Raw genomic sequence first — 24,893 nt, 5'->3', positions numbered from 1 at the left:
AGCTGTTGGGAGTCTGGCCACTGACATGAAATGCTAGGGGGAATATTGTCACATAATGCTGGGGCCACTTTGTCATGAACAACTGGGGCCACTGATCTATTCTGGAGAAAGTCACTGAGCCCTAAATGTTAGTAAGTCATTGTGACCTATTTTGCTGGGTCAACTGAAATGTAATGCTGGGGGATCACACTAAAATCGACTGCAAATGTTGTGCATATTGACGCCAGGGCCACTCTAAGGGATAATTAAGTGTTAAGGGGGGCCAGACATACTGCTCTTTATTTATTAGCCAGGCTCCCCTTGAGTAGCAGATGTAGGAGCTGAATCCCCGAAGTAGAAGCTGTCGAAGCAGCAGCCGAAGCTGTCGAAGCAGCAGAACAGGCGAAGTAGAAGCCGAAGCCGTTGAAGCAGGAGCTGAACAGCGAAGTAAAAGCTGTTGAAGCAGTAGCCGAACAGCCAGGGCCGCCATCAGGGGGGGAAAAGTGTCCTAGGCCAGGGCATGAAGGAGGCCTGGAAGTGCTGCAGTTTTGAAAAGAGCCGGGTCCCCCTTGAGAGCGTTGAAGCCGTGCGTGCGGCCAGCCGAACAGCCGAAATGCGAAAGTGCCGGGAACAGCCGAAGCCACAAAAACAGCCGAAGCGGCAAATAGACCCGAAGTCACGAAAATAGCCGAAGCCCTGAAGCGGCGAAAAGACCCAAAGTCTTGAAAGGAGGCGAAGTTGAAGTGCTGAAGCCATGTCGGTTTATGTTTAATCCACTGGCCACTAATGTATTATTTTAATATTCTATAGGCCCCTGCCACCAATGTTTTTTTTTTAACTTATATGGGGGCCCTGATCATCAATAGCTTTTTATAACTTGTGTGTGTGGGGGGTTACTTTTTTAGTGCTGATGTCTGTGTGGTCTTTGGGAGGGATGGAGTGGGTCTTGGGAGGAGTGGGTGGGATCTGGGGTGGGGCTTGGGTGCTAGTGTGGGCCCCATGATTTCTAATGGCGGCCCTGGGAACAGCCGACGAAAGGAGTCAAAGCCAAAAAAGGGATGGTCAGTAAAATTGAAAAGAAAGTTCCACTGAACACCAATGGTCTTATTTTTCTCAATGAGGTCACCCTGGTCACCAGTGTTTTTATTTTGATGGGGGGACCCTTTTTAACTTTTTATGAGGGGGCCTGGTCACCAATGTTTTTTTTAACTTGTGAGGGGGTGGCAACCAATGTGTTTTTTTATACTTTTTTTTATACAAATTCTGCTGGCGGTCCTGATTGACACCGTTCATTAAAGGTACTTGTGTGGAAACAAGCTCCTGGCACTTGTACGCCCTCCTGCTCTGACGAGCGCACCTGTTGTTAGAACCTGAGTTAGGGTTTGCCAACTTTTATGGAAAAAAAAAAATACCAATATATTTATCTTTTTTCCATATTAATAACACTGGGATCAACCACCCTTCTTACGGGCCAGGTGGCAAGTATAGTTTGAGCTGGGCTAACATGGAGTCCACACCACATGCCACTGACTCGGTTTCTCACAGTGGAGTGTGTCTACTTATGGCAAGTTTGCAAACAATGCTTTTTTTTGTTTATTCTTTCTAAATATCTCTGTAATGGGGAGTCAGCACCTCCAGGCTGCTAAAACCCCAACATGAAAAAGAAGCGACACATAATAATATACAGGGCCAGGCACACTCCAAGGTTCCTTTCCTGACGTACGATTTCCACACACACTCACTATTCCTTTCTATTGGTTAGTCTCTGTGTAGACCTTGCTATTGGTCGCTTGAAAAACAAGTCATGTTCCTATTGGTTTAAACGGATCGTTTCTCCGCCCATTGCTCTGCCGGCCGCCACTAGGTGCCCTTGCGATAGGGGCTGTTTGGTGTCAGGGCACTGCGAATGACCATGGAAGAGGGAGACGGGCTGCGACAGCGGAGGCCTATCCGGCCGCACATCATCACTGACGAGACAGTGGCGCAGGAATCTGAGAACCGCGCGTAAGTTTATCATAAAGGGGGAGAGCTGGTCGAAATACAATTGTGCGCCCTCCCTACTCTGCCATCTTATCAGTCCCCGCATATCGTCATCACCAGTGCGCCACTAGACCCATAGTCACAATTACATGAAAGCGCCGTCCTGCTACACGTTCTCCCCGTTTCCTTATCGCCTTGTGCAGTCCACCCCTTCGAACTGTCAAAAATGGTGCTTCCTCCTGTTCTGTAGCAAAAGTAATCGCTCCTACAATGCTGACGTCACTCATTCATTTATTGCTGCTGCAGACATCCTCGTGACATTTATTTTTAATACACTACTGTAACACACAAGGGAACGTTGTGCTCACAACTAATTTTTAAAACCATTAGGCGGGGGTGCAATGAGGCTGTGACCACAAAATACATATAGACAAATACAAGATTCCTCTGCACTCAACCCATTATCAATATATTTAAGACATTGAGACATTTTGTGCATACTGCTACTAAAAAATGCCTTACCCTTTAAACAAAACAGGGATTGTTTGTCCATATATTGCAATATATTTAAGCTGGCCAACTACGTCAAAGTCATCCCATATCTGGCCAGTCCTATGCTCAATTTTCATCTGATTCATTAAGAATTCAATTGCTTCATTATACATTTTACAAAGGTGATCAGGTAGGTGATCCCACTGATGTCTAATAAAAGGGCAGGCAAGTTTGGGAGTTAATACACTACTGTGCCATATATTGCGGGGCCTGGGCCACAAATGGTGGTCAGGGCCGGATTTATATAGAGGGTGCCTCTAGGCCCACTGCCGTTCGTCGCTCCTCCCCTCCCCTTTTATTCGTGCAAATTTTCATCATCAATGTGGAAATTTAAAAAACTATTGTATCTCCAGCGCATCTCCAGTGTTTTTGAACTAATGTGGGTGTGGCTGGGCAGCATGCCGCCCCCCTGAAATCCTGCCGCCCTAGGCCCGGGCCTAGGTGGCCTTTCCACAAATCCGGGCCTGATGGTGGTTCCACTGTGTGTTGAAATTTTGGGGGGAACTGTGTATTTTATTATTGGGACCATGGTGTCATGGAATTTTAGGGCCAGTATATTATAACAAGCTGGGAAAACTGAAAACTGTCATGAAATGCTGATACCACTGTGTTTTATTTATATATATATATATATATATATATATATATATATATATATATATATATATATATATATATATATATAGTCAAATACAAGAGTCCTCTGCACTCAACCCATTATCAATATATTTAAGACAGCGACATTTTGTGCATACTGCTACTAAAAAATGCCTTACCCTTTAAACAAAACAGGGATTGTTTGTCCATATATTGCAATATATTTAAGCTGGCCAACTACGTCAAAGTCATCCCATATCTGGCCAGTCCTATGCTCAATTTTATCTGATTCATTAAGAATTCTATTGCTTCATTATACATTTTACAAAGGGACTTGGTTTTACCTGCAACTTAACTTGCTGCTTTCAAAGTAAACCTCCATACTTGGCTGCCCTTTTATTAGACACCAGTGGGATCACCTGACTATAGTTGGGAAGGGTGGGAGCTACAACATGGAGCTGGTCACTGCTCCTGTATAAACTATAACAAACAAGGGAAAGTTGTGCTCACCACTATTTTTTAAAACCATTAGGCGGGGGTGCAATGAGGGTGTGACCACAAAATACATATAGTCAAATACAAGAGTCCTCTGCACTCAACCCATTATCAATATATTTAAGACAGCGACATTTTGTGCATACTGCTACTAAAAAATGCCTTACCCTTTAAACAAAACAGGGATTGTTTGTCCATATATTGCAATATATTTAAGCTGGCCAACTACGTCAAAGTCATCCCATATCTGGCCAGTCCTATGCTCAATTTTATCTGATTCATTAAGAATTCTATTGCTTCATTATACATTTTACAAAGGGACTTGGTTTTACCTGCAACTTAACTTGCTGCTTTCAAAGTAAACCTCCATACTTGGCTGCCCTTTTATTAGACACCAGTGGGATCACCTGACTATAGTTGGGAAGGGTGGGAGCTACAACATGGAGCTGGTCACTGCTCCTGTATAAACTATAACAAACAAGGGAAAGTTGTGCTCACCACTATTTTTTAAAACCATTAGGCGGGGGTGCAATGAGGGTGTGACCACAAAATACATATAGTCAAATACAAGAGTCCTCTGCACTCAACCCATTATCAATATATTTAAGACAGCGACATTTTGTGCATACTGCTACTAAAAAATGCCTTACCCTTTAAACAAAACAGGGATTGTTTGTCCATATATTGCAATATATTTAAGCTGGCCAACTACGTCAAAGTCATCCCATATCTGGCCAGTCCTATGCTCAATTTTATCTGATTCATTAAGAATTCTATTGCTTCATTATACATTTTACAAAGGGACTTGGTTTTACCTGCAACTTAACTTGCTGCTTTCAAAGTAAACCTCCATACTTGGCTGCCCTTTTATTAGACACCAGTGGGATCACCTGACTATAGTTGGGAAGGGTGGGAGCTACAACATGGAGCTGGTCACTGCTCCTGTATAAACTATAACAAACAAGGGAAAGTTGTGCTCACCACTATTTTTTAAAACCATTAGGCGGGGGTGCAATGAGGGTGTGACCACAAAATACATATAGTCAAATACAAGAGTCCTCTGCACTCAACCCATTATCAATATATTTAAGACAGCGACATTTTGTGCATACTGCTACTAAAAAATGCCTTACCCTTTAAACAAAACAGGGATTGTTTGTCCATATATTGCAATATATTTAAGCTGGCCAACTACGTCAAAGTCATCCCATATCTGGCCAGTCCTATGCTCAATTTTATCTGATTCATTAAGAATTCTATTGCTTCATTATACATTTTATACAAGTCCCTTTGTAAAATGTATAATGAAGCAATAGAATTCTTAATGAATCAGATAAAATTGAGCATAGGACTGGCCAGATATGGGATGACTTTGACGTAGTTGGCCAGCTTAAATATATTGCAATATATGGACAAACAATCCCTGTTTTGTTTAAAGGGTAAGGCATTTTTTAGTAGCAGTATGCACAAAATGTCGCTGTCTTAAATATATTGATAATGGGTTGAGTGCAGAGGACTCTTGTATTTGACTATATGTATTTTGTGGTCACACCCTCATTGCACCCCCGCCTAATGGTTTTAAAAAATAGTGGTGAGCACAACTTTCCCTTGTTTGTTATAGTTTATACAGGAGCAGTGACCAGCTCCATGTTGTAGCTCCCACCCTTCCCAACTATAGTCAGGTGATCCCACTGGTGTCTAATAAAAGGGCAGCCAAGTATGGAGGTTTACTTTGAAAGCAGCAAGTTAAGTTGCAGGTAAAACCAAGTCCCTTTGTAAAATGTATAATGAAGCAATAGAATTCTTAATGAATCAGATAAAATTGAGCATAGGACTGGCCAGATATGGGATGACTTTGACGTAGTTGGCCAGCTTAAATATATTGCAATATATGGACAAACAATCCCTGTTTTGTTTAAAGGGTAAGGCATTTTTTAGTAGCAGTATGCACAAAATGTCGCTGTCTTAAATATATTGATAATGGGTTGAGTGCAGAGGACTCTTGTATTTGACTATATGTATTTTGTGGTCACACCCTCATTGCACCCCCGCCTAATGGTTTTAAAAAATAGTGGTGAGCACAACTTTCCCTTGTTTGTTATATATATATATATATATATATATATATATATATATATATATATATATATATATATATATATATATATATATATATATATATATATATATATATATATATATATATATATATATATATATATATATATATATATATATATATATATATATACAGGTGCAGGGTGGGACAGCACTCCAAGGATTTGAAGACAAGGATATAATGTCAAGAAAGTGAGCAGGTTTATTCAATCCGACGTTTCAGTTCCACACAGGAACTTTCTTCAGGGAAATACAGAACACAGTGCACAGTGCAGGGTTTAAAACAGCATAATGGCGCCAAGTCTGGTTGCTAGGCAACCATATGTAACATGAAACATGCTGAGTTTAGTGAAAAACTAACTGGTGTAAAACATGGTGGTTTAAAACAACAGTACAGACCTCCTCGCTGGGTATAAGGCAGAAACAGAGAGTAGGGAGTAGTATAAGCGTAAATGAATGTACACAGAGCTAGGGGGCGTGTCCAGACGCCCAGGCAGTGATCAGTGGAGGTGGGGGCCCCTTGTGGCCAATCAGGAGACATATATATATATATATATATATATATATATATATATATATATATATATATATATATATATATATATATATATATTTTGCTGGAGCCACTGGTTTATCAAATGGCTTGGCCACTGGTTAATCTAATGCTTTGGCCACCTGTTTATCAAATGGCTGGGCCACTGTTTTATCTAATGCTGGGGCCACTGGTTTATCAAATGCTGGCAGGCCCGGATTTGTGGACAGGCCACCAAATCCGGCCTAGGGTGGCAGGATTTAAAGGGGGTGGCATTCTGCCCAACCACACCCACATTGGTTAAAAAACTCTGGAGATACGCAGGAGATACAATAATTTTCCTGTTCGCCAATACCCATTGCTCCGGTCCCAACTATTAAAATTTGCATGAAAAGGGGGAGGGGACAGGGGTGACGAATGGCAGTGGGCCTAGGGGCTCCCGCTATGTAAATCCAGCCCTGAATGCTGGGGCCGCTGGTTTATCAAATGCTTCATCTCCGCACTGAATGCTAAGTGTCAGCACCCTAAATGGATTCAGCTAACTCCAGTATTGCCGGCTTTCAGTTGAGCCAAAAGCCTGGTGTTAGCAGTCTAATCAGGTAAATATCTCAGAAACCAATAAATGTAAATTGCAAAAGTGCTCAGGTAAGCATCAGATGTAATCCTAATATATTTGTTATGTTATTTTCAATATTAAACCAGCCTAATACAGTAATTTGGACAGATTTCTGTATAGACCGTATGTATGCATAAATATATTAAAAGAAGAGCGGAATCCATTCTGTATGAACATACTGCAGAGCAATAGATGCCATCATTGGGTAACTGTATTTGCTGCCTGATTGTGCAATTATTGCATGGGTAGTTGATTGTGTAAAAACTGAAAAACATACAACTGACTAACCTGTCTCATTGCAACAGTTTCCTGTAATGACAAATCACATTTGTATAGTATTTTATACAGAAGAATCTTTTAGTAAGTGACATCTGGACTAGTCATGCTGATAGTTCCATTCCTGACAGCCATTATTAGCCTTTTAAAAATTCAGAGCAAACCTGTTTGGAGCAGATTGCATGAATATGTTTTTAAGGTGACCAAACTGGTAAGGAGGCATCCCAGCAAATTGCTTGAATTATTTGAGTTTTTGGGCAAAATAAAAAAAAACTAGAACATCGTGAAGGCTATTAACATAGTCAAATGGTTCAACGGACCACTGCCATTGATACCTACATGACCTCACAGGTTTTAGATGGCGTATTTTAAGATTCAAACTATTTCTGGGGTTGGTTGGTTGATAATAAATCTCAAAAAATTCAAGTTTTTTTTACAACGAAAAATAGTTTTTTGACCGAAAAGTAACCTTGAAAAACATTTTCGTGGAAAAAACAACTCGACCTTTGGTAAATAACCCCCTAAGTAATGCATCACAATGAGCATTCATTTCACTCTTCCAATTGAATTGAAGGCTTATATTTGAAGGGATCTATAATGTTCAATATGAGTTTTTAATTTTAATAAAAAATAAAAAAAAGTTTGAGGTTTTTTTTTTAACCTGAAAATGTGAGTTTTGACCAAAAAAATCGACTGGAAAAATTGAATTATCGTGGAAAACACAACTCGAACCTTAATAAATAACCACCTATATGTGTTGATGCCGTATTCTTCTGGTTGGTCTACCTAGGCCCCATTATGTTCTGATTGGTGGCTTGGAGGCCAAATCATTGGACTATCCCAGATTGTCATATCTGCGAAAGGAGCAGATCTTATAGTGTATGGTAAGATCAGTCCACTTAAAGCAATTCATGATTTACAGCGCTGTGGAATATGTTGGTGCTTTATAAATACATGTTAATAATATGAGGCATGAGACTATCTATGGATTTCATATCTAGTAGACTGCTCATCAGAATGGATATTTGAAATATATGGTCTCACATTCACATAACACACTGAGGTCAGTTTCACCAGGGGTCAACACCCTGCCTTTATTTTTTTGAATGTTTTGGAGGAAACCAGAGTACCCATGCAATAATAAGGAATATTGAAAAACTCCTTACAGATAGTGCCCTGGTCAGAATGAAACTCGGCACCGAGCTACCTATTTTACTGTTGTAAGTAAATGAGTTCAAGTTTGAGAAGAAGAACCTGTTTTTCACCACACCTTATAAGCAATGTCACAGAGATTCACTAACTAAATTCTCTTGCATTTATAATCAGTAGCTACAAGTCCTAGGAGAGATCATGGATAAGAGCATTCTTCAGTTCCCTTAATCTGTTCTTTAGCAACATCTGTTACATTCACCTAGGGCAGTAGGTCTTGGAAAAACTCATAAAAGGGTCTATGCTTTAAATACTGTTCCTGTAACATGCACAACCGTATGATTTATTTATTTGCTAAAGGGCTTGTTCACCTCTAAGTTAACTTTAAGTATGTTATAGAATGGCTAATTCTAAGCAACTTTTCAATTGGCCTTCACTTTTTTTCTTTTACAGTTTTTGAATTATTTTCCGTCTTTTTCTGACTCGTTCCAGCTTTCAAAAGAACAAATTCTCTGTAAAGCTATACATAAATTGTTATTGCTACTTTTTCTTACCTTTCTATTCAGGTCCTTTCCTATTCATATTGAAGTCTCAAATCAATGCATAGTTGCTAGGGTAATTTTGACCCTAGCAGCCAGAGAGCTGCTGAATAAAAAGCTAAATAACTCAAAAACCACAAATAATAAGAAATGAAAAACAATTGAAAATTGTCTCAGAATATCACCACATCACACCAAAAGTTTATTTAAAGGTAAACAACCTCTTTAACAAACAAAGATCTGCGTGAAGGAATGCACTGTTTTTCTCTTGATACCCCAGTTTCCTCCCAAACTCCAAATGCATACAGGGAGTGTAATGAACTCCTGCTGAAACTGGGCGATTGTAAGCTTCAGTGTTTCACTCTGATGTGAAACATATATAATCACTGTGTAAATGTTTTGGAACAGTATAATAAAATGACAATACAGGTATGGGACCTGTAATCCGAAAAACCATTATCACGAAAGCTCCGAATTACAGCCATCTCCCATAGACTCCTTTTTAATCAAATCATTTTAATTTTAAAAGTGATTTCCTATAATAATAAAACAACAGTACCTTGTACTTGATCCCAGTTAAGATATAATTGATCCTTATTGGAGACAACCCAATCCTATTGGGTTTAATTAATGTTTAAATTATTCTTTTGGTAGACTTACAATATTATGGAAAAATCCATTATCTGGAAAACCCCAGGTCGCAAGCATTCTGGAGAACAGGTTCCATACCTGTACTGTACAGTGTTATACTGAATTACAAGACATAAGATGTCTTTATAATTAATAATTTACACGGTCAGGTGCAACCAACATCAGTTTATAAAATAGACATAGTTACCAAAAAAACCAAAACAGTAATGACAAATTGTGATAGCTCATTAAATGATATGCAGGAAAAAAATTAGGGATGCACCAAATCTAGGATTTGGTTTGGGATTCGGCCAGGATTCAGCCTTTTTCAACAGGATTCGGCCAAATTCTTTTGCCCGGCCAAACCGAATCCTAATTTGCGTATGCAAATTAGGGGCAGGGAGGGAAATGGCAGGAGTTTTTGTTATAAAACAAGGAAGTAAAAAATGTTTTCCCCTTTACACCCTAATTTGCATATGCAAATTAGGATTCGGTTCGGTATTCGGCCGAATCTTTCACGAAGGATTCGGGGGTTCGGCCGAATCCAAAATAGTGGATTCGGTGCATCCCTAGAAAAAATAAACATTTGAATACAGAGCAAATGTTGGCAGCTGCATCTACATCTTTTATTCTAGCCCTGTTATTATAAAGGATGCCTTCAGGCTATATGCATTATTTTCCTTTGAAATAAAAAATAAAGTGGGGGCACTGTTTTTTTTTATACGATCTTATGCATAGTAGAAGAAGCTGCCTAAGGCTGATGTCACATGTAGAGATTCCTTGACAACTCTGACAGGCAAAAGTGGAGGTGTCCGTGTTAATGTGGCCAAAAATGCTCAGCGGTGTAGTTAGAGTGGTGTTCTCCACCTACAGATGGAGTAAATATGTAAGGTTTTCACAGTCTTTATTTTTAATATGAGAAAGTTGAGCCAGGCACTTTCAAGGAAAAAGGGCTTTGACCGAAAAATGTAGTGGGATTAAAACATTTGCAGTTAACCTGCGAGTGCCTGTCTTTACTCTTTCATATTGATGTACCTCCTTTGCAGAGCTTCAGGTGCGTACAAGGCTTAATTGGAACCAGTATTCTACATCAATCAAATAAACTATCTTTATTTTGGGCAGAAAGTCATATTTGCTACTGCAAACTTATCTCTACCCATTTTTTCTCCTGCAGCACGTACAGCGGGAAGATTTTCCGTACCATCTTCACCACACTGGTGATTTCCATTCTTTTTCCCACCATTGCAGCCTTCTGGTTGCTAGAGAGCCCCATAGAGCCACAATCCCTAAGGTAAGAATTAACTTAATTTATATATGCAAATAATGCCGGTTTCTATTTGTTGAGAATATCACTTTCCTCGCATATAAAGCTTCTGTTACGATTGGGATCCCAAAACCTAGAACTAACCCCAAGGTCCTGGGCTCAGCTCAGACTTTCCACCTATAACAGCCGCCTTTCGCTTCAGGAGGAGCCCTCCGCTACTCTGATGCCGACAGGTCTTAATACGAGAGAACCAAGGAGAGAATTCTAGGCAAGCACGGAAACCGCGCGTATTACCGGATCGGAGAACAAGGAGCTTGGTCGAGAACAGGCCGAGTCAAACAAATCTAGGAGGCAGTACAGATTCGGAACGCTAGAGAGTAGTTTGGGTCATGGGCCGGGTCAAAACACACCAAAACACGCCAATATTGTAGTACCAGGGGGAATCTAAGAGAGTATATATCCCCTGTATTTCCAAATGCCACTCACATGACACTGCAACATGCAATCAATGTGTACCTTTATTAAAGATCCCGGCAAAAGTTTTGGGGCAACCCCCTACCGCAGATGCTCTTACCTAGAAGATGTGGGTTGCCTTGAAACGTTTGCTGGGATCTTGAATAAAACTACACATTGATTGCAGGTTGCAGTGTCATGTTAGAGCAGTTTGGAAATATTGGGATATTGCCCAAACATACATCTCTGAACTTATCTGTAGATACTCCTCCAAACGCATACTACACTCCTCATTACCGCTTTACGTGCTCGCATTCAAGACTTTATGAGGGCTGCACCCTTCCTCTGGAATTCTCTCCGACAGTCTGTGTGACTTTATCCCAACCTTTCTGCTTTCAAAAGATCTCTTAAAAACACTCTGTTTAGCTACCAAATGCAATACCATATGCTACATCTCTCACCTGCTTATTTCTGATCTTGCCCACAAGTAATTATCACTGCTGGTAGATAGGAACTGGACACAGGGCTGCAAAGCCCTAATGCATTATGAAGGTGGCTGTGCCCTAACCCTTCATGCTGAACAGATGATTGTCTATACCAGGCATGTCCAAAATCAGGCCTGCGGGCCAATTGCGGCCCCTTTTGAAATTTTCACCGGCCCTCAGCCTCCATCATGAAATTAATAATAATGTGGCCCCCCCCCAGCACAGTGCAATCAGGAATCACGTAGCCAAAGCAGTAATATTTGGGCACATTCGTGAAATGATCTGCCACTTGGTCTATACTGCTGAATGTGTTAGCAATCCACACGTAATGGCATGTAGTGACGTACCGCTCTTGTATACTTCTTTAGGGATGAGGGTTCAATAGACGTAACGTGCCAGTACAGTAAACTAAAGACGTATGCACGTGTCTATTGCTAACACATTCAGCACACAGGCAGTATAGACCAAGCGGCAGATCATTTCACTAATCATGTGCCTAAATATTACTGCTACGGCTACACGATTTCTTGTTTAAATGAGGCGCGGAGAATAAGTCCAAACAGACTCCACTTCCTAAACGCTGTGTATGCGTTCCATCTCCAGAAGTGAAAGATCCTGATCACAAGCTAGCTACCTCGGAATTGATGTCAGGTTGAATGGTCGGCCCTCACACATTTTCACCTCACTAAATCTGGCCAAATGCTATTGTTCATGAAAACAGCTTCCTACTGCTTCATCTGCCAATTCATCTGCAGACCAGGTTCAATGGCAAATTCAGTTTTCAGTCTGGACAAATCTGCTGCAATTCGCTAGGATCACTGAAGGGTATTTGAAAAACCTGAACCACCATGAACTGCCATACTTCTTTTGATGGCTGGGTAGTGTAAATAAACTTAACTGCCTGACCAAATCTGACCATGTATTGGCAACTTTAAAGAAATGGACCTGTCTTGCAATATAATGTCCATTTGTAGGAGCAAATGAGGATGACTCTCCTCAACCATATGGCTCTACATATGCGGATCAGAAAACCCTGCATTGAGTTCCAACAGGGGCAGAAACTTGTCTGAATCCAAATGGAATACTGCTGTGGCTGTGCATTAAACCCAGCAGTTGAGGCTCAGTCTTTAGGGTATTCCAAGGAAATGGAAATTTTAGGTCTTATTCATAGCCAGAAATAAGCATATCTTAATTGCACTTTGCTTCAATAAACTTCAGAGTCAGACCGAAAGGTCTGGGCCTGCTGGATGTGCCACCTCTATGGCTCACCACCCACACCCCTGTTGTGAACTTTCCTGCACCCGTTGCAAATTTGCAATCCTGCATATTTCCCACCCCATATCTTACCTCCTGCCTTTTGAGGCCCACTGCAAAATGAACATGGTGGGGGCTTTCAGATCCCGGGCTCACAGCAGTCCTTGGTTGGCGCAGCCAACCAGGTTTTCTCCTGCTGCCCCGCCAGCCCAATCTGACCTTGATTCGCTTGCAAAAGCTTTACATTTTTGTTTGACTTACTGCAAGTCAAAGAGAATGCTTGAAACAGTTGAATGTAAACTATACTGTGTTCTGCTTGAACCTAACAAATAGAGCAACCTATAATTGATGTTAAACAACATTGCATAGATATGTAAAATATGAAAATCAAAAAATAATATGGGGCTGATGCAACACACAACCTGTGCTTGCAAATACTCTGCCAGAGAGATGGGCATGACAATTTTACTGGTAAGCAGAGCTTTCCTCACTGAAGCAAAGAACCAGCAATGACCGCCATTTGTTAAATCGTTAAGATAAATTCTATTCAATAAACTATTTCCCTTTAAAAATACAATCGAGCTAAGTAATGTTGATGGAGCAGAGTATTACAGTTTGTAGTACTCAGTGTGGAGAGTTGAAGGTCACTGGTTAGTAATGTTGCACATTCATCTTCTAAATAGATATGTAATTTATTTCTTCATCACAGAATGCCTGTAGAGCAGAGTGAAACCATGTCACGCAATAAGAGTGATAAAATGGAGCAATAGAATCCGCAGAATGTTTTCTTTTTTTCCCATCCATTTTTACAACACTGCAGGGTTGAACACTATCCACTTCTGTTATTGAACAATAACCTTTATAGGGCAGGAATGAACTGTCGGATATAAAAGATCTTGTCTGTGTGGTTTTATTGGCATCTCCAGAATGAGCAGTTTGGAGCGTGTAAGGCATTAGAACACAAATATAATGATCAATGGTTCTGCCAGTGTCACCCTGTTCTATTCTATGTAACTGAAGAGACTGGAGAAGTTTCCATATTTTTAGTCCATGAGCAGTACATTTAACAGTCAACAGACATTAACAACTTGCCCCACGTGCTATTATCCTAGGTTAGAAGCACAGCTATTCAATACATCATGTATATATAATTTAGTATTCATACTATGTAAATGTAACCTTTAATTATGTTTCTTCATAATATGGCACTTTGTATTTATTACTATGTTACAAGGGGGGTTGTGTTAATGCACCTACAATAAATGTAGGTTGGTCCTAACTATATATGGTGATTATACATACGCTGGAACCTGGCTGCTTGGTGGTATTTTTTTGGGAAAATCATCTTCCAATGAAGGGACTGGTGCCACAGGGAGATCTATCCCACAGTATTAATGTAAAGTTATTGTTTAATGGGTGAATAAAGAATATATTGAAAATTTAGTAGAGCACTCAAAAAGACCATATTAAATGCTGTGAATATTCTTTTATTGCTGACTACCGTGTGTATAATAATATTCATAGCATTTAATATGCTTTTTGAGTGCTCTCCTAAAGTTTCAAGAGTCTAAAGCTTAAAGACTGGGGAATGTTGCACTCCTACACTGAATTGGATTAGCAATGTGTTTGGATATCCTACAACTTTGAATACTACAGCTACATAAGATTTTGATTTGCCTTCTTGCATGAATGTCTATCTAGTTATTCTTGTGAAAGTCGAACCAGTAGCCAAGAGTAAGAGCCAAATAAAATAGCACTGTTGCATGTGAAAACCCCAAGCATTCTGGATAACAGGTCCCATGTCTGTACTTCCTGTGCCCAAAAGTTGACTTACTAATATTTGTTAAACTCTTTGCCGTAGTTTCCACACGCCTCCTCTTATGACTGGTGTTCTGGAACCAAACTTAAAACTAAGACAAGCCAAGCGGTTAAATGAAGGGGAACTGGTGGGCCCAGAATCTCTTGCAAATATTGGAGGTAGGTGATTGTATAAATTTAACTTAGGGGGTCATTTATCAAAGGTCGAATTTTAGAGCTAAATGAACTTTATTAGACCTCGAAATAACACAACTCTAATGGTTTCTAATTTAAAGGGGTTGTTCACCTTCAAACAACTAGTTTTCAGGTAGATTTTCTATGTGTCGCAGTTTTTCTAATATTGAAGTATAAAGTGTCATTATATAACACTTCTAAATTATATAAACTGTTCTAAATTTATAGATTTAGTTAATGTATTTCTTATCTTTGTCCCTGCTGAGCAGAATATCTGAGTTTCATTAAAGGCAGCTGTTAGAATTGATACAATAGTTGCTAATACTGCTGAGAAATTTATCAACTAAATGTTGCAAAATTGTAACAGTTCAGAGTCTACACCTGAATTACTGAGCTGCCAGACTCAAAAACCAGAGACAGGGACATTCAATTTTAAACTTAGATTTTGGAAAAACAGTAAAAAGAAATAATGGAAAGTAATGGAAAAAAGTCTTTATCTCTGGGGAACAATCTGTAAACAACTCAACTGAAAAAAAGTGTTTGGAAGGTGAACAACCCCTTTAAGAAAAAACTTGAATCAGCGAGTTCAGGGTTAACAAGCTAAAATCTTAAAATAATTGAGTTCTCCATGAAAACAAAACTTGAATCACTCGAATTGATCTAGTTTTCGAGTGAAACCTAATGAAAAAAATCGTGAAGGCTATTAACATCTTCAAATGGTTCATGGGACCCCTGCCATTGACTCCTACATGACCTCGAAAGGTTTTAGATGGTGTATTTTTCAAGCTATTTCCAGGGTCAAGTATAATAAATTATTATTATTAAAGGTTTTTTTTTATTTTTTTTAATTATTAAAACTGGAAAAATTGATTTTTTTACCAAAATACACTCAAAAACTAGAATTTTTCGTGGAAAACCAAATAACCCTTAGGGGCACATTTATCAAGGGTCGAATTTCGAAGTAGAAAAAGCTTCGAAATTCGACCATCGAATTGGAATACTTGGACTTCGATTATCAAAGTCGAAGTTTTTTTTACATCGAATTTGGCCATTTGCGGTCAAAGTAAAATCGCTCGATTGAACGATGAAATCCTTCTCATCCATCGGTCGAACGGTTTTTCTTCGACTTCAAAAAACTTAGAAAAATGCTCTAGAAGGTCCCCATAGGCTAACATAGCACTTCGGCAGGTTTAATTTGGCAAAGTATTGATGTTGAAGTTTTTTAAAGAGACAGTACTTCGATTATCGAATGGTCGAATGTATTTTTACTTTGAATCAAAGTCGTAGTAGCCTATTCGATGGTCGAAGTATCCAAAAAATTACTTCGAATTTTTTTATTTCGAAAATTCCCTCGATTTCACTTTGACCCTTGATAAATCTGTTTTCCGAACTGTGCTTACAAACAAAATGGCAATTTTTTGTGTGTGGATGTATTAAAGAAGGGAATCCTTACGGAGAAAATATTGACTCTTTAGGCCACATTGCCCCCTAAGGATCCCCTTCGTTAATACATTAAGATATTTTCATTTTATAAATAAGATGTCCAACCTGCAGAGTTGGTGGCTTTTTCACTGTACCACACACGTGTCTGCCCTGTGCATTGTAAAAGAAGAAGGGTATCCCCGCACCGGTGCAGTGGCCTGGGGTATCCGGTAGGTGAATACAGTCACTGGGGGTGCCTAACATTTGCACCCACCCTGTGATTTACACTTTCCTTCTCAATTAAATTAACTTGATTTTTTTAAAGGTTCTCTACTACAGTCTTAACATTATTTTATCTCTTCTACTCTTTAGATGTCCTGTTTACTGGCACAGCTGATGGGCAAATATTGAAGATAGAAGATGGCAAAATCCACACAATAGCAAGACTCGGCACACCTCCTTGTGGTATGTACTTATCTGCTATAATAACGTTTGTACGTCACCTTTCAATAAAAGATTAAGCCTGGCAGAAAATATGACAATATATTGTGCCCATCTATATGAATTTCTTAAAGGAAAACTTTACCCCCAAAATGAATACTTAAGCAACAGTGTACATTTTGTGATGGTCTGTGTGCTGCCTCAGAGATCACCTGACCAGAAATAATGCAGCTCTAATTGTAACAGGAAGAAGTGTGGAAGCAAAAGACAGAACTCTCTTTTTTTAATTGGTTCATGTAAACTAACATGTTTGGTTTGTTTGTGTGCACCGTAAATCCTATGATCCTAGGGGGCGGCCCTTATTTTTTAAAATGGCAATTTTCTATTTAGGATGATTACCCAAATGGCACATACTAATATAACAGTATACTATTATGAAAATGTTTTATTTACATGAAGCAGGGTTTTACATATGAGCGGTTTTATGCAATATCTTTTTATAGAGACCTACATTGATGACACTGTCTTGGTCACTGTTCCTTTTAATATGTCTATAAGGATTTCTCAGTCTTCTCCCATCTCCCTAATTTGGGGAAATGCAGTTGACAAAGTTGTTCGAATTATAAACTAACTAAACACTGTTCCATAAGATTCAGCATCCATTTACCTAGACCTTCCACATATATTAGTACATTTATGTTCTCGGCTCATATTACATAAGTGGAGCACAGGAAGACCGTTCCTAATGAATTCACCAAGCAGCTTAGTTGCTGGGAGCAGTGACCCATTAATATAACTGTTGTGCATAGAAGCAGACAAGACCCAGCTGTATTTCATTTGTCAGACCTACGCCTCATTTACTTAACGTAAATATTAGCCACACAAAATTCCCTTGTGAAAAAAAAATTTAAAATCCATTCTCCATGTCCATTCCCAGCACATGCAAGTCTTTGTATGAAAAATATTACTAAAACTGTCCTCCCCAACTCCAGTTTCACGGACCCAGGAACAACACAAGTTTTTAACTGTGGGAAAGGTTGGCATTACTCTTCAACCGTTCTTTATGAGCTGTTTTCCAAATCTTTTACAGGAACCAGGGAGCATGAACATACCTGCGGAAGGCCCTTGGGTCTGAGAGTGAGCCCAAATGGAACACTGTATGTTGCTGATGCTTACCAAGGGATTTTCGAAGTAAATCCAGTTACAGGTAGATATAAGGAAATGAGCATATTTGATTTGACTTTCTATATATAATGTTTAGAAAAACGTGATTATTATATGGGACCCCTTTGTTTAAGGTGCTGTGAAATTGCTTGTCTCGTCCAAGATCCCAGTAGAGGGGAAAAGAATGTCATTTGTAAATGACCTGACTGTGACCAGCAATGGAAGAAAGATTTATTTTACGGATTCCAGCAGTAAATGGCAGCGGCGAGATTATCCTTACCTGGTTATGGAGGGCACTGATGACGGGCGGTAAGCCAGTATATGTTTGTTTTTTGTTGGCCAATGTTATAATGACTGAATTCACATTAACCTTATATTGAGCTAGATTTAATATTGGATCATCTGCTTGTACCAAAAAAGCAGCAAAATCAAAAAGAGCACAAATGAGAACAAGTCGTTTGGGGTTACTTGTTGAGAACTGGGGTGTTAATGTAGTGCACAAAATCAGGTCACTAATTGTTGCCACCAGGACATTTTTTGATGCAGCTCATACACTAAATTTAGAAAAAAAAATGTAACTGCCAGCAGCTGGCACTTTGTAACTTTTTTGCCAGTAATGCAGATTCTAATTTGCTGGCAGTTCAATTTAACATGCCATGTCAGTAAAATGTTGTAATTTGTTTCAGCTGTGGAATCATAGTGCGTGCGCTTTCAGAGCATTAATTTTATCATCTGCCATCTCTAGCTTACTGGAATACGATACTCTTACAAAGGAAGTGAAGGTTTTGATGGGCGGGCTGAGATTCGCCAATGGAGTTCAGCTTTCACCTGCAGAAGACTTTGTGCTTGTAGCAGAAACTACTATGGCACGAATAAGGAGGTAGGTGCTGTGCTATTATAATTTTGTAGGTGTTTGAAGCAATTTTCAAGAAGATATACTATTAAACCCCCAGCCACTGAACTGTACATTACATGCTTAAAGGAACAGTATCAGCAGAAAATTAAAGTGTTTAACTGTAATGAAAATATAATGTACTGTTGCACTTCACTGGTACAACTGTCGTGTTTCTTCACAAACTCTGCTGTGGCTTTATGTAAGCAAGCTGCTGTGAAATCATGGAGGCAGCCATTCAGTCTGAAAAAAGGAGAAAGGACACAGATATCTGTGTATCCTGTGCTTGAATGGCTGCCCCTATGGCTACACAGCAGCCTGTTTATATAAACTATAGTAGTGTTTCTATAGCAAACACACCAGTTTTACCAGTAGAGGGCAACAGTATAATTATTCTGCAACAAAGAAAATATATGCACTGATCATCCAATAGGTGGCAGTTTGTCTTTTTAATATACTTGTTTTTTTTTTTTTATTAGGTATTATGTGTCAGGCCTTACCAAAGGCGGTGTAGATATGTTTGTGGAAAACATGCCTGGCTTCCCCGATAACATTCGCCTTAGTAGCTCAGGAGGTTACTGGGTTGCTATGTCTGCTGTGAGACTCAACCCTGGATTTTCTATGATGGATTTCTTGTCTGACAAACCATGGATTAAAAAAAATATTTTTAAGGTTAGTTTTTAAGTCCTGTTATGTTTGGCTAGGACATGCTAATCACTCTGCATGGAATAGTTGTGCTGGTGGAGTGGTGTAATATCTCTGTACAGGTAAACCTAGTTCCTGCAGCACCTATTCCTGGAGCCTTCCATTACAGGTCACTTTGCACTGTGCTATCAAGCCATGTACCTAACATGTTAGGTCTTGCCCCCTTCTGGCATATTTTAGGCATATTGTAAAATTATAGGGGGGGGGGATTGGGAAGTGATTAGTAAATTTGATGCCACCCGAGACACTGGGGCTCCTTTATAAACAGTGTGTAAATTTGCACCTGGGCAGCAACCAATCAGTGATTAGCTTTTTTCAGCTGCAGGTTGAGCACTGAAAGCAGTTGTCTGGTTGCCATTGCTTACTGCCCAGGTGCAAATTTGCCCATTTTTTATAAATGACCCCCAATGTCTTTTTAAACAGTAAACCAAGCCAGTAACACCTGGCCACTTTATAAAATGTACTGTCAGCATTACAGATGCATCAGTGTATGGAATACTAACCGATCAAGCTGTTTCTATAAAATGCAGCACCGAAAGCAATCGTTTTTTGTTATTAAGGGAAGAGACTAATAACTAAATTCCTCAAAAATACTCTTAAAACTTATACACTGAATTGTGTTTTGGAGTATTTTGACAGGTTGTGGGATAATTCTTTCTTTTTATCAAAGAGGAAAATGCAACGTTCTTGCTCTATTTATGTCTTAGTCCAATAAAATGTATTTCTTGACAGCACTCTGAAATGCAGCACATGCTATTTAAAAGTATCTACTTGTACGCGTGTGTGTGTGTGTGTGTGTATGTATGTATATATATATATATATATATATATATATATATATATATATATATATATATATATATATATATATATATATATATATATATATATATATATATATATATATATATATATATAACAAACAAGGGAAAGTTGTGCTCACCACTATTTTTTAAAACCATTAGGCGGGGGTGCAATGAGGCTGTGACCACAAAATACATATAGTCAACTACAAGATTCCTCTGCACTCAACCCATTATCAATATATTTAAGACAGAGACATTTTGTGCATACTGCTACTGAAAAATGCCTTACCCTTTAAACAACACAGGGATTGTTTGTCCATATATTGCAATATATTTAAGATGGCCAACTACGTCAAAGTCATCCCATATCTGTCCAGTCCTACGCTTAATTTTCATCTGATTCATTAAGAATTCAATTGCTTAATTATACATTTTTAATTATACATGTTGTTTAAAGGGTAAGCCATTTTTCATTAGCAGTATGCACAAAATGTCTCTGTCTTAAATATATTGATAATGGGTTGAGTGCAGAGGACTCTTGTATTTGTCTATATGTATTTTGTGGTCACACCCTCATTGCACCCCCGCCTAATGGTTTTAAAAAATAGTGGTGGGCACAACTTTCCCTTGTTTGTTATAGTTATACAGGAGCAGTGACCAGCTCCATGTTGTAGCTCCCACCCTTCCCAGCTATAGTCAGGTGATCCCACTGGTGTCTAATAAAAGGGCAGCCAAGTATGGAGTTTTACTTTGAAAGCAGCAAGTTAAGTTGCAGGTAAAACTTAGTCCCTTTGTAAAATGTATAATTAAGCAATAGAATTCTTAATGAATCAGATGAAATTGAGCATAGGACTGGCCAGATATGGGATGACTTTGACGTAGTTGGCCAGCTTAAATATATTGCAATATATGGACAAACAATCCCTGTGTTGTTTAAAGGGTAAGGCATTTTTTAGTAGCAGTATGCACAAAATGTCGCTGTCTTAAATATATTGATAATGGGTTGAGTGCAGAGGACCTCTTGTAGTTGACTACATATACATATACATATACATACATATATATATATATATATATATATATATATATATATATATATATATATATATATATATATATATTTATTTATTTATTTGGTCTTGAGAAAGGTCTTAGACACAGACTGAAATGTCGACCTGCTTTTTAATATGTTTTTAATAAAGAATATGACTTTTTAATTTTTATATATTAATATTTATATGTTTGTGTGTGTTTATATAGCTCCACAAATGTATGCAGTACAAAGAGGATTATAGTTATTAATAGAGATGCAACTCATTCAGATTCAGTCGAATCCAATTGCCTGGCTGAACTGAATAATCATTGGACTTTTTGTCATACAAAGAAGGAAATTTTGAGATTTTTTTTGTTTTTAACCCTTCCTTTCACTATTGTTTGTGTATGCAAATTCGAGTTGAGATTCAGTTTGGGATTCCGCTTAAACCCTTCATAAAAGATTTAGGATTTAATGCATCCCTAGTTATTACAGACAGTGAAAATAAATATATGTTTAAGTGCTAGGTTATACACAGCTGGGATGAGGTCCTTGTCCCAAAGAGCTCTTAATCTATACAATTCCCTTAAACTGTTCTCTAGAGTATTGTATAATCTGTACTAGTAAATAACCTATTGCTTTTAGGAAATTGTGGGCAAATTTGTTAAAGGGCTGAAAATCTGAAAAAAGTTTCCACAGCATATTTGAGCTCAATGTTTGTCCAGAGCTTGCATCTGTGGAGAGATTCTATGACCGGTGCTCTTTAATTTTGTAGTATGTAGTATTTTTATTATGAATAATGATGAGAAATATTAGTTAAATACTGCATGACATGTCAGTGCTACAGAATTTAAATGAAAGTACAGGTATGGGATCTGTTAATATCTATCCAGAAAGTTCCAAATTACGGAAAGGCAGTCTCCCGTAGACTCCATTATAATGAAATAATCCAAATTTTTAAAAATGTAATTTATTTTTCTCTGTAATAATAAAACAGTGGCTTGTACTTGATCCAAACTAAGATATAATTAATCCTTATTGGCAGCAAAACCAGCCTATTGGGTTCATTTAATGTTTACATGATTTTCTAGTTGTTTTATGGTGTGAAGATCCAAATTATGGAAACACTTGTTATCCGGAAAGCCCCAGGGCCCCAGCATTCTGATAACAGGTCCCATACCTGTGTATTAAAAATATTGCATTGCAACAGAAGGAAGGAAGAAATGAAGCAGATGGTGCTAGACTGCAAAATTATTACAGATACTATATCCTTATTTTACCTGTTTATAAGATAAATATAACCAGAAATGTCTTCGTAATTGAAAACTGTGTTTCACCTTCTGTTTTGAAACTAATGATTACAGGCATGGGATCTGGAAACCCGTTATCCAGAAAGCTTCGAATTATGGAAAGGCTGTCTCCCATAGACTCCATTTTATTCAAATAATTCAAATTTTTAAAAATTATGTTGCTTTTCTCTATTATAGTAAAACAGTAGCTTGCACTTGATCCCAGCTAAGATATAATTAAACCTCTTTGGAAGCAATACCAGCCTATTGGGTTTATTTAATGTTTACGTGATTTTCTAGTAGACTTAAAGATATGAAGATCCAAGTTACAGAAAGATCCATTATCCGGATAGTCCCAGGTCTCGAGCATTCTGGATAACAGGTCCCATACCTGTATAATAAAATGTTGCATTGCAGCAGAATGAAGAAAGAAATGCAGCAGATGGTGCTAGTGCAAAATTAGTACAGATACTATATCCTTATTTTACCTGTTTACATGATAAATATAACCGGAAATGTCTTTGTAGTTGAAAACTTTGTGCCGTTTTGAAACCAATGATTCTGTAATGATTGTTGCTTCCATTTGCTTTTAGTAATCATTTGTGGGTTTATTTGTTTTGCAGCTCTTCAGTCACGATACAGTGATGCAGTTTGTCCCCAGGTACAGCCTGGTTGTAGAGCTTGGAGAGAAGGGATCATACAAGAGAAGTTTCCACGATCCTAACGGAGAGGTGGTGACCTACATCAGTGAGGCCCATGAACATGATGGATATTTGTATATGGGATCCTTCCGTTCACCCTTTATTTGCAGGCTGAACCTTAAAGATGTTTGAGGTTACAATAGAAGTCTAAGGAATCAAGCGTTGGGCCTCTGCCGGATCCAAGCTAAGCCTATACAAACACCAGCTGATTCTGTGACATACAGCAAGGCCCATCTCTTTAAAGAGTAACTGTTCTAACTAGATAAATAAGAAACCTGGCATAATGGCTTAGCTTTAAAAATAATCACATTCAATATATAGATCTTATCTAAAGAATACAAAAAGTAAAGACTATCTAAACAACTGGTGCACAAGCTGAAATATTTTATATATTTGTTCTAGTTGAACCTCTTGTAGTAACAGCTCTAAAATGATCACGCCAGTCAGCTGAAAGAGCAGCCATGTTCTCTTTGTACATACACTAATTGCAATATTTTTCGTTTTTTTTGCCTGCAGTTCGCAAGGAGTAACTGCAGCCATACGGCACTATTTCCTTAGTCACTATAGTCCGTTCAGATGCTATGACATTGGCAGCTTTGCTGTATCAGCCTGAACCAGTAAGGGTGCATGACTGTAACCCAGCTAATGGGGAAGCACAGTAGTATTTGCCTCATCTCCCAATTGTTTCAGTGCCTGGCTTAGAATTAGTTTAATATTTCTCACTGTTTGCAAGCTGTTATCAGTTGCTAATGTGATACATTTCTTTACGCTTATTAGGGATGCACCGAATCCTCTAATTTGGATGCGGCTGAACCCCTGAATCCTTTGTGAAAGATTCAGCCCGAATCCTAATTCGGTTTGGCTGGGCAGAAGGAATCGGGCGAATCCGAATCCTGCTGAAAAAGATTGAATCCCGAACTGAATCCTGGATTCGGTGCATCCCTAACACTTATACAATCGTACATGCACACACTAATAGGGAGAAGAGTCTATGCTCATATACCACCCACAAGGTAGCCATGCATAAATGTACAAGACTGTTAATTGACTTAAGAGCACACACACTTCTCATACGGGTATGCAATCTATTATCAGGAATTATTTGAACTGGAGTTTTCCAGATATAGGGGTTTTACCATACTATGTTAGTGTTCCAAAAAACATATACCTGTTAAAAACCCAATAGAGTTTTTTCCGCTGTCATTCTGCTGCCCTAATTCATAATAAGTGCAAGACATTGTATTATAAAGAAACGACAATAAGACAGAAATTAAGAATTATTTTAAATTGAGGATTGGAATTGGGCATGGCTGTTTTTGGAGGTTTTAGGATAATGGATTTCCAGATAATAGATCCCATACCTCTTTATCTTCAGGTCTTCCAGCCACTCCCATGCAAGCCATGGGCATAATACTTGTGTAAGCCCAATTGTCAAGATTTATTTTTACTTGGGCAATCATATTTTCATTGTTACATGTTATGTACCATCCAGCCAATTAAACTGCCAGTGGTGCTTTTGTTGGACCATT

The 24,893-nt window shown here is 38.5% G+C and overlaps 1 protein-coding gene across 1 annotated transcript; it reads left to right on the top strand.

Annotated features, from left to right (window-relative positions):
* The first annotated feature begins 1,810 nt into the window (after positions 1 to 1,810).
* apmap.L (adipocyte plasma membrane associated protein L homeolog) lies at positions 1,811 to 24,893 on the top strand. The gene is made up of 9 exons (XM_018262869.2): positions 1,811 to 1,983; positions 10,638 to 10,754; positions 14,781 to 14,896; positions 16,706 to 16,798; positions 17,865 to 17,981; positions 18,073 to 18,247; positions 18,684 to 18,818; positions 19,310 to 19,502; positions 23,287 to 24,893. Exons 1-9 carry the CDS (start codon positions 1,886 to 1,888, stop codon positions 23,494 to 23,496), a joined length of 1,254 nt encoding a protein of 417 aa, XP_018118358.1. The 5' UTR covers positions 1,811 to 1,885; the 3' UTR covers positions 23,497 to 24,893.

This window comes from Xenopus laevis, chromosome 5L, assembly GCF_017654675.1.
Source record: "Xenopus laevis strain J_2021 chromosome 5L, Xenopus_laevis_v10.1, whole genome shotgun sequence".
Taxonomy (NCBI): Eukaryota; Metazoa; Chordata; class Amphibia; order Anura; family Pipidae; genus Xenopus; species Xenopus laevis.
Note: the sequence above shows the minus strand (reverse complement) of the source record. Positions and strands in the feature narration are given on the sequence as shown.

Coding starts and splice junctions, on each gene's coding strand:
- apmap.L (XM_018262869.2), top strand. CDS start 1,886: ATGACCATGGAAGAGGGAGACGGGCTGCGACAGCGGAGGCCTATCCGG. Junction 17,982..18,072: donor CGAAGTAAATCCAGTTACAG/GTAGATATAAGG, acceptor CCTTTGTTTAAG/GTGCTGTGAAATTGCTTGTC. Junction 19,503..23,286: donor TTAAAAAAAATATTTTTAAG/GTTAGTTTTTAA, acceptor TTTGTTTTGCAG/CTCTTCAGTCACGATACAGT.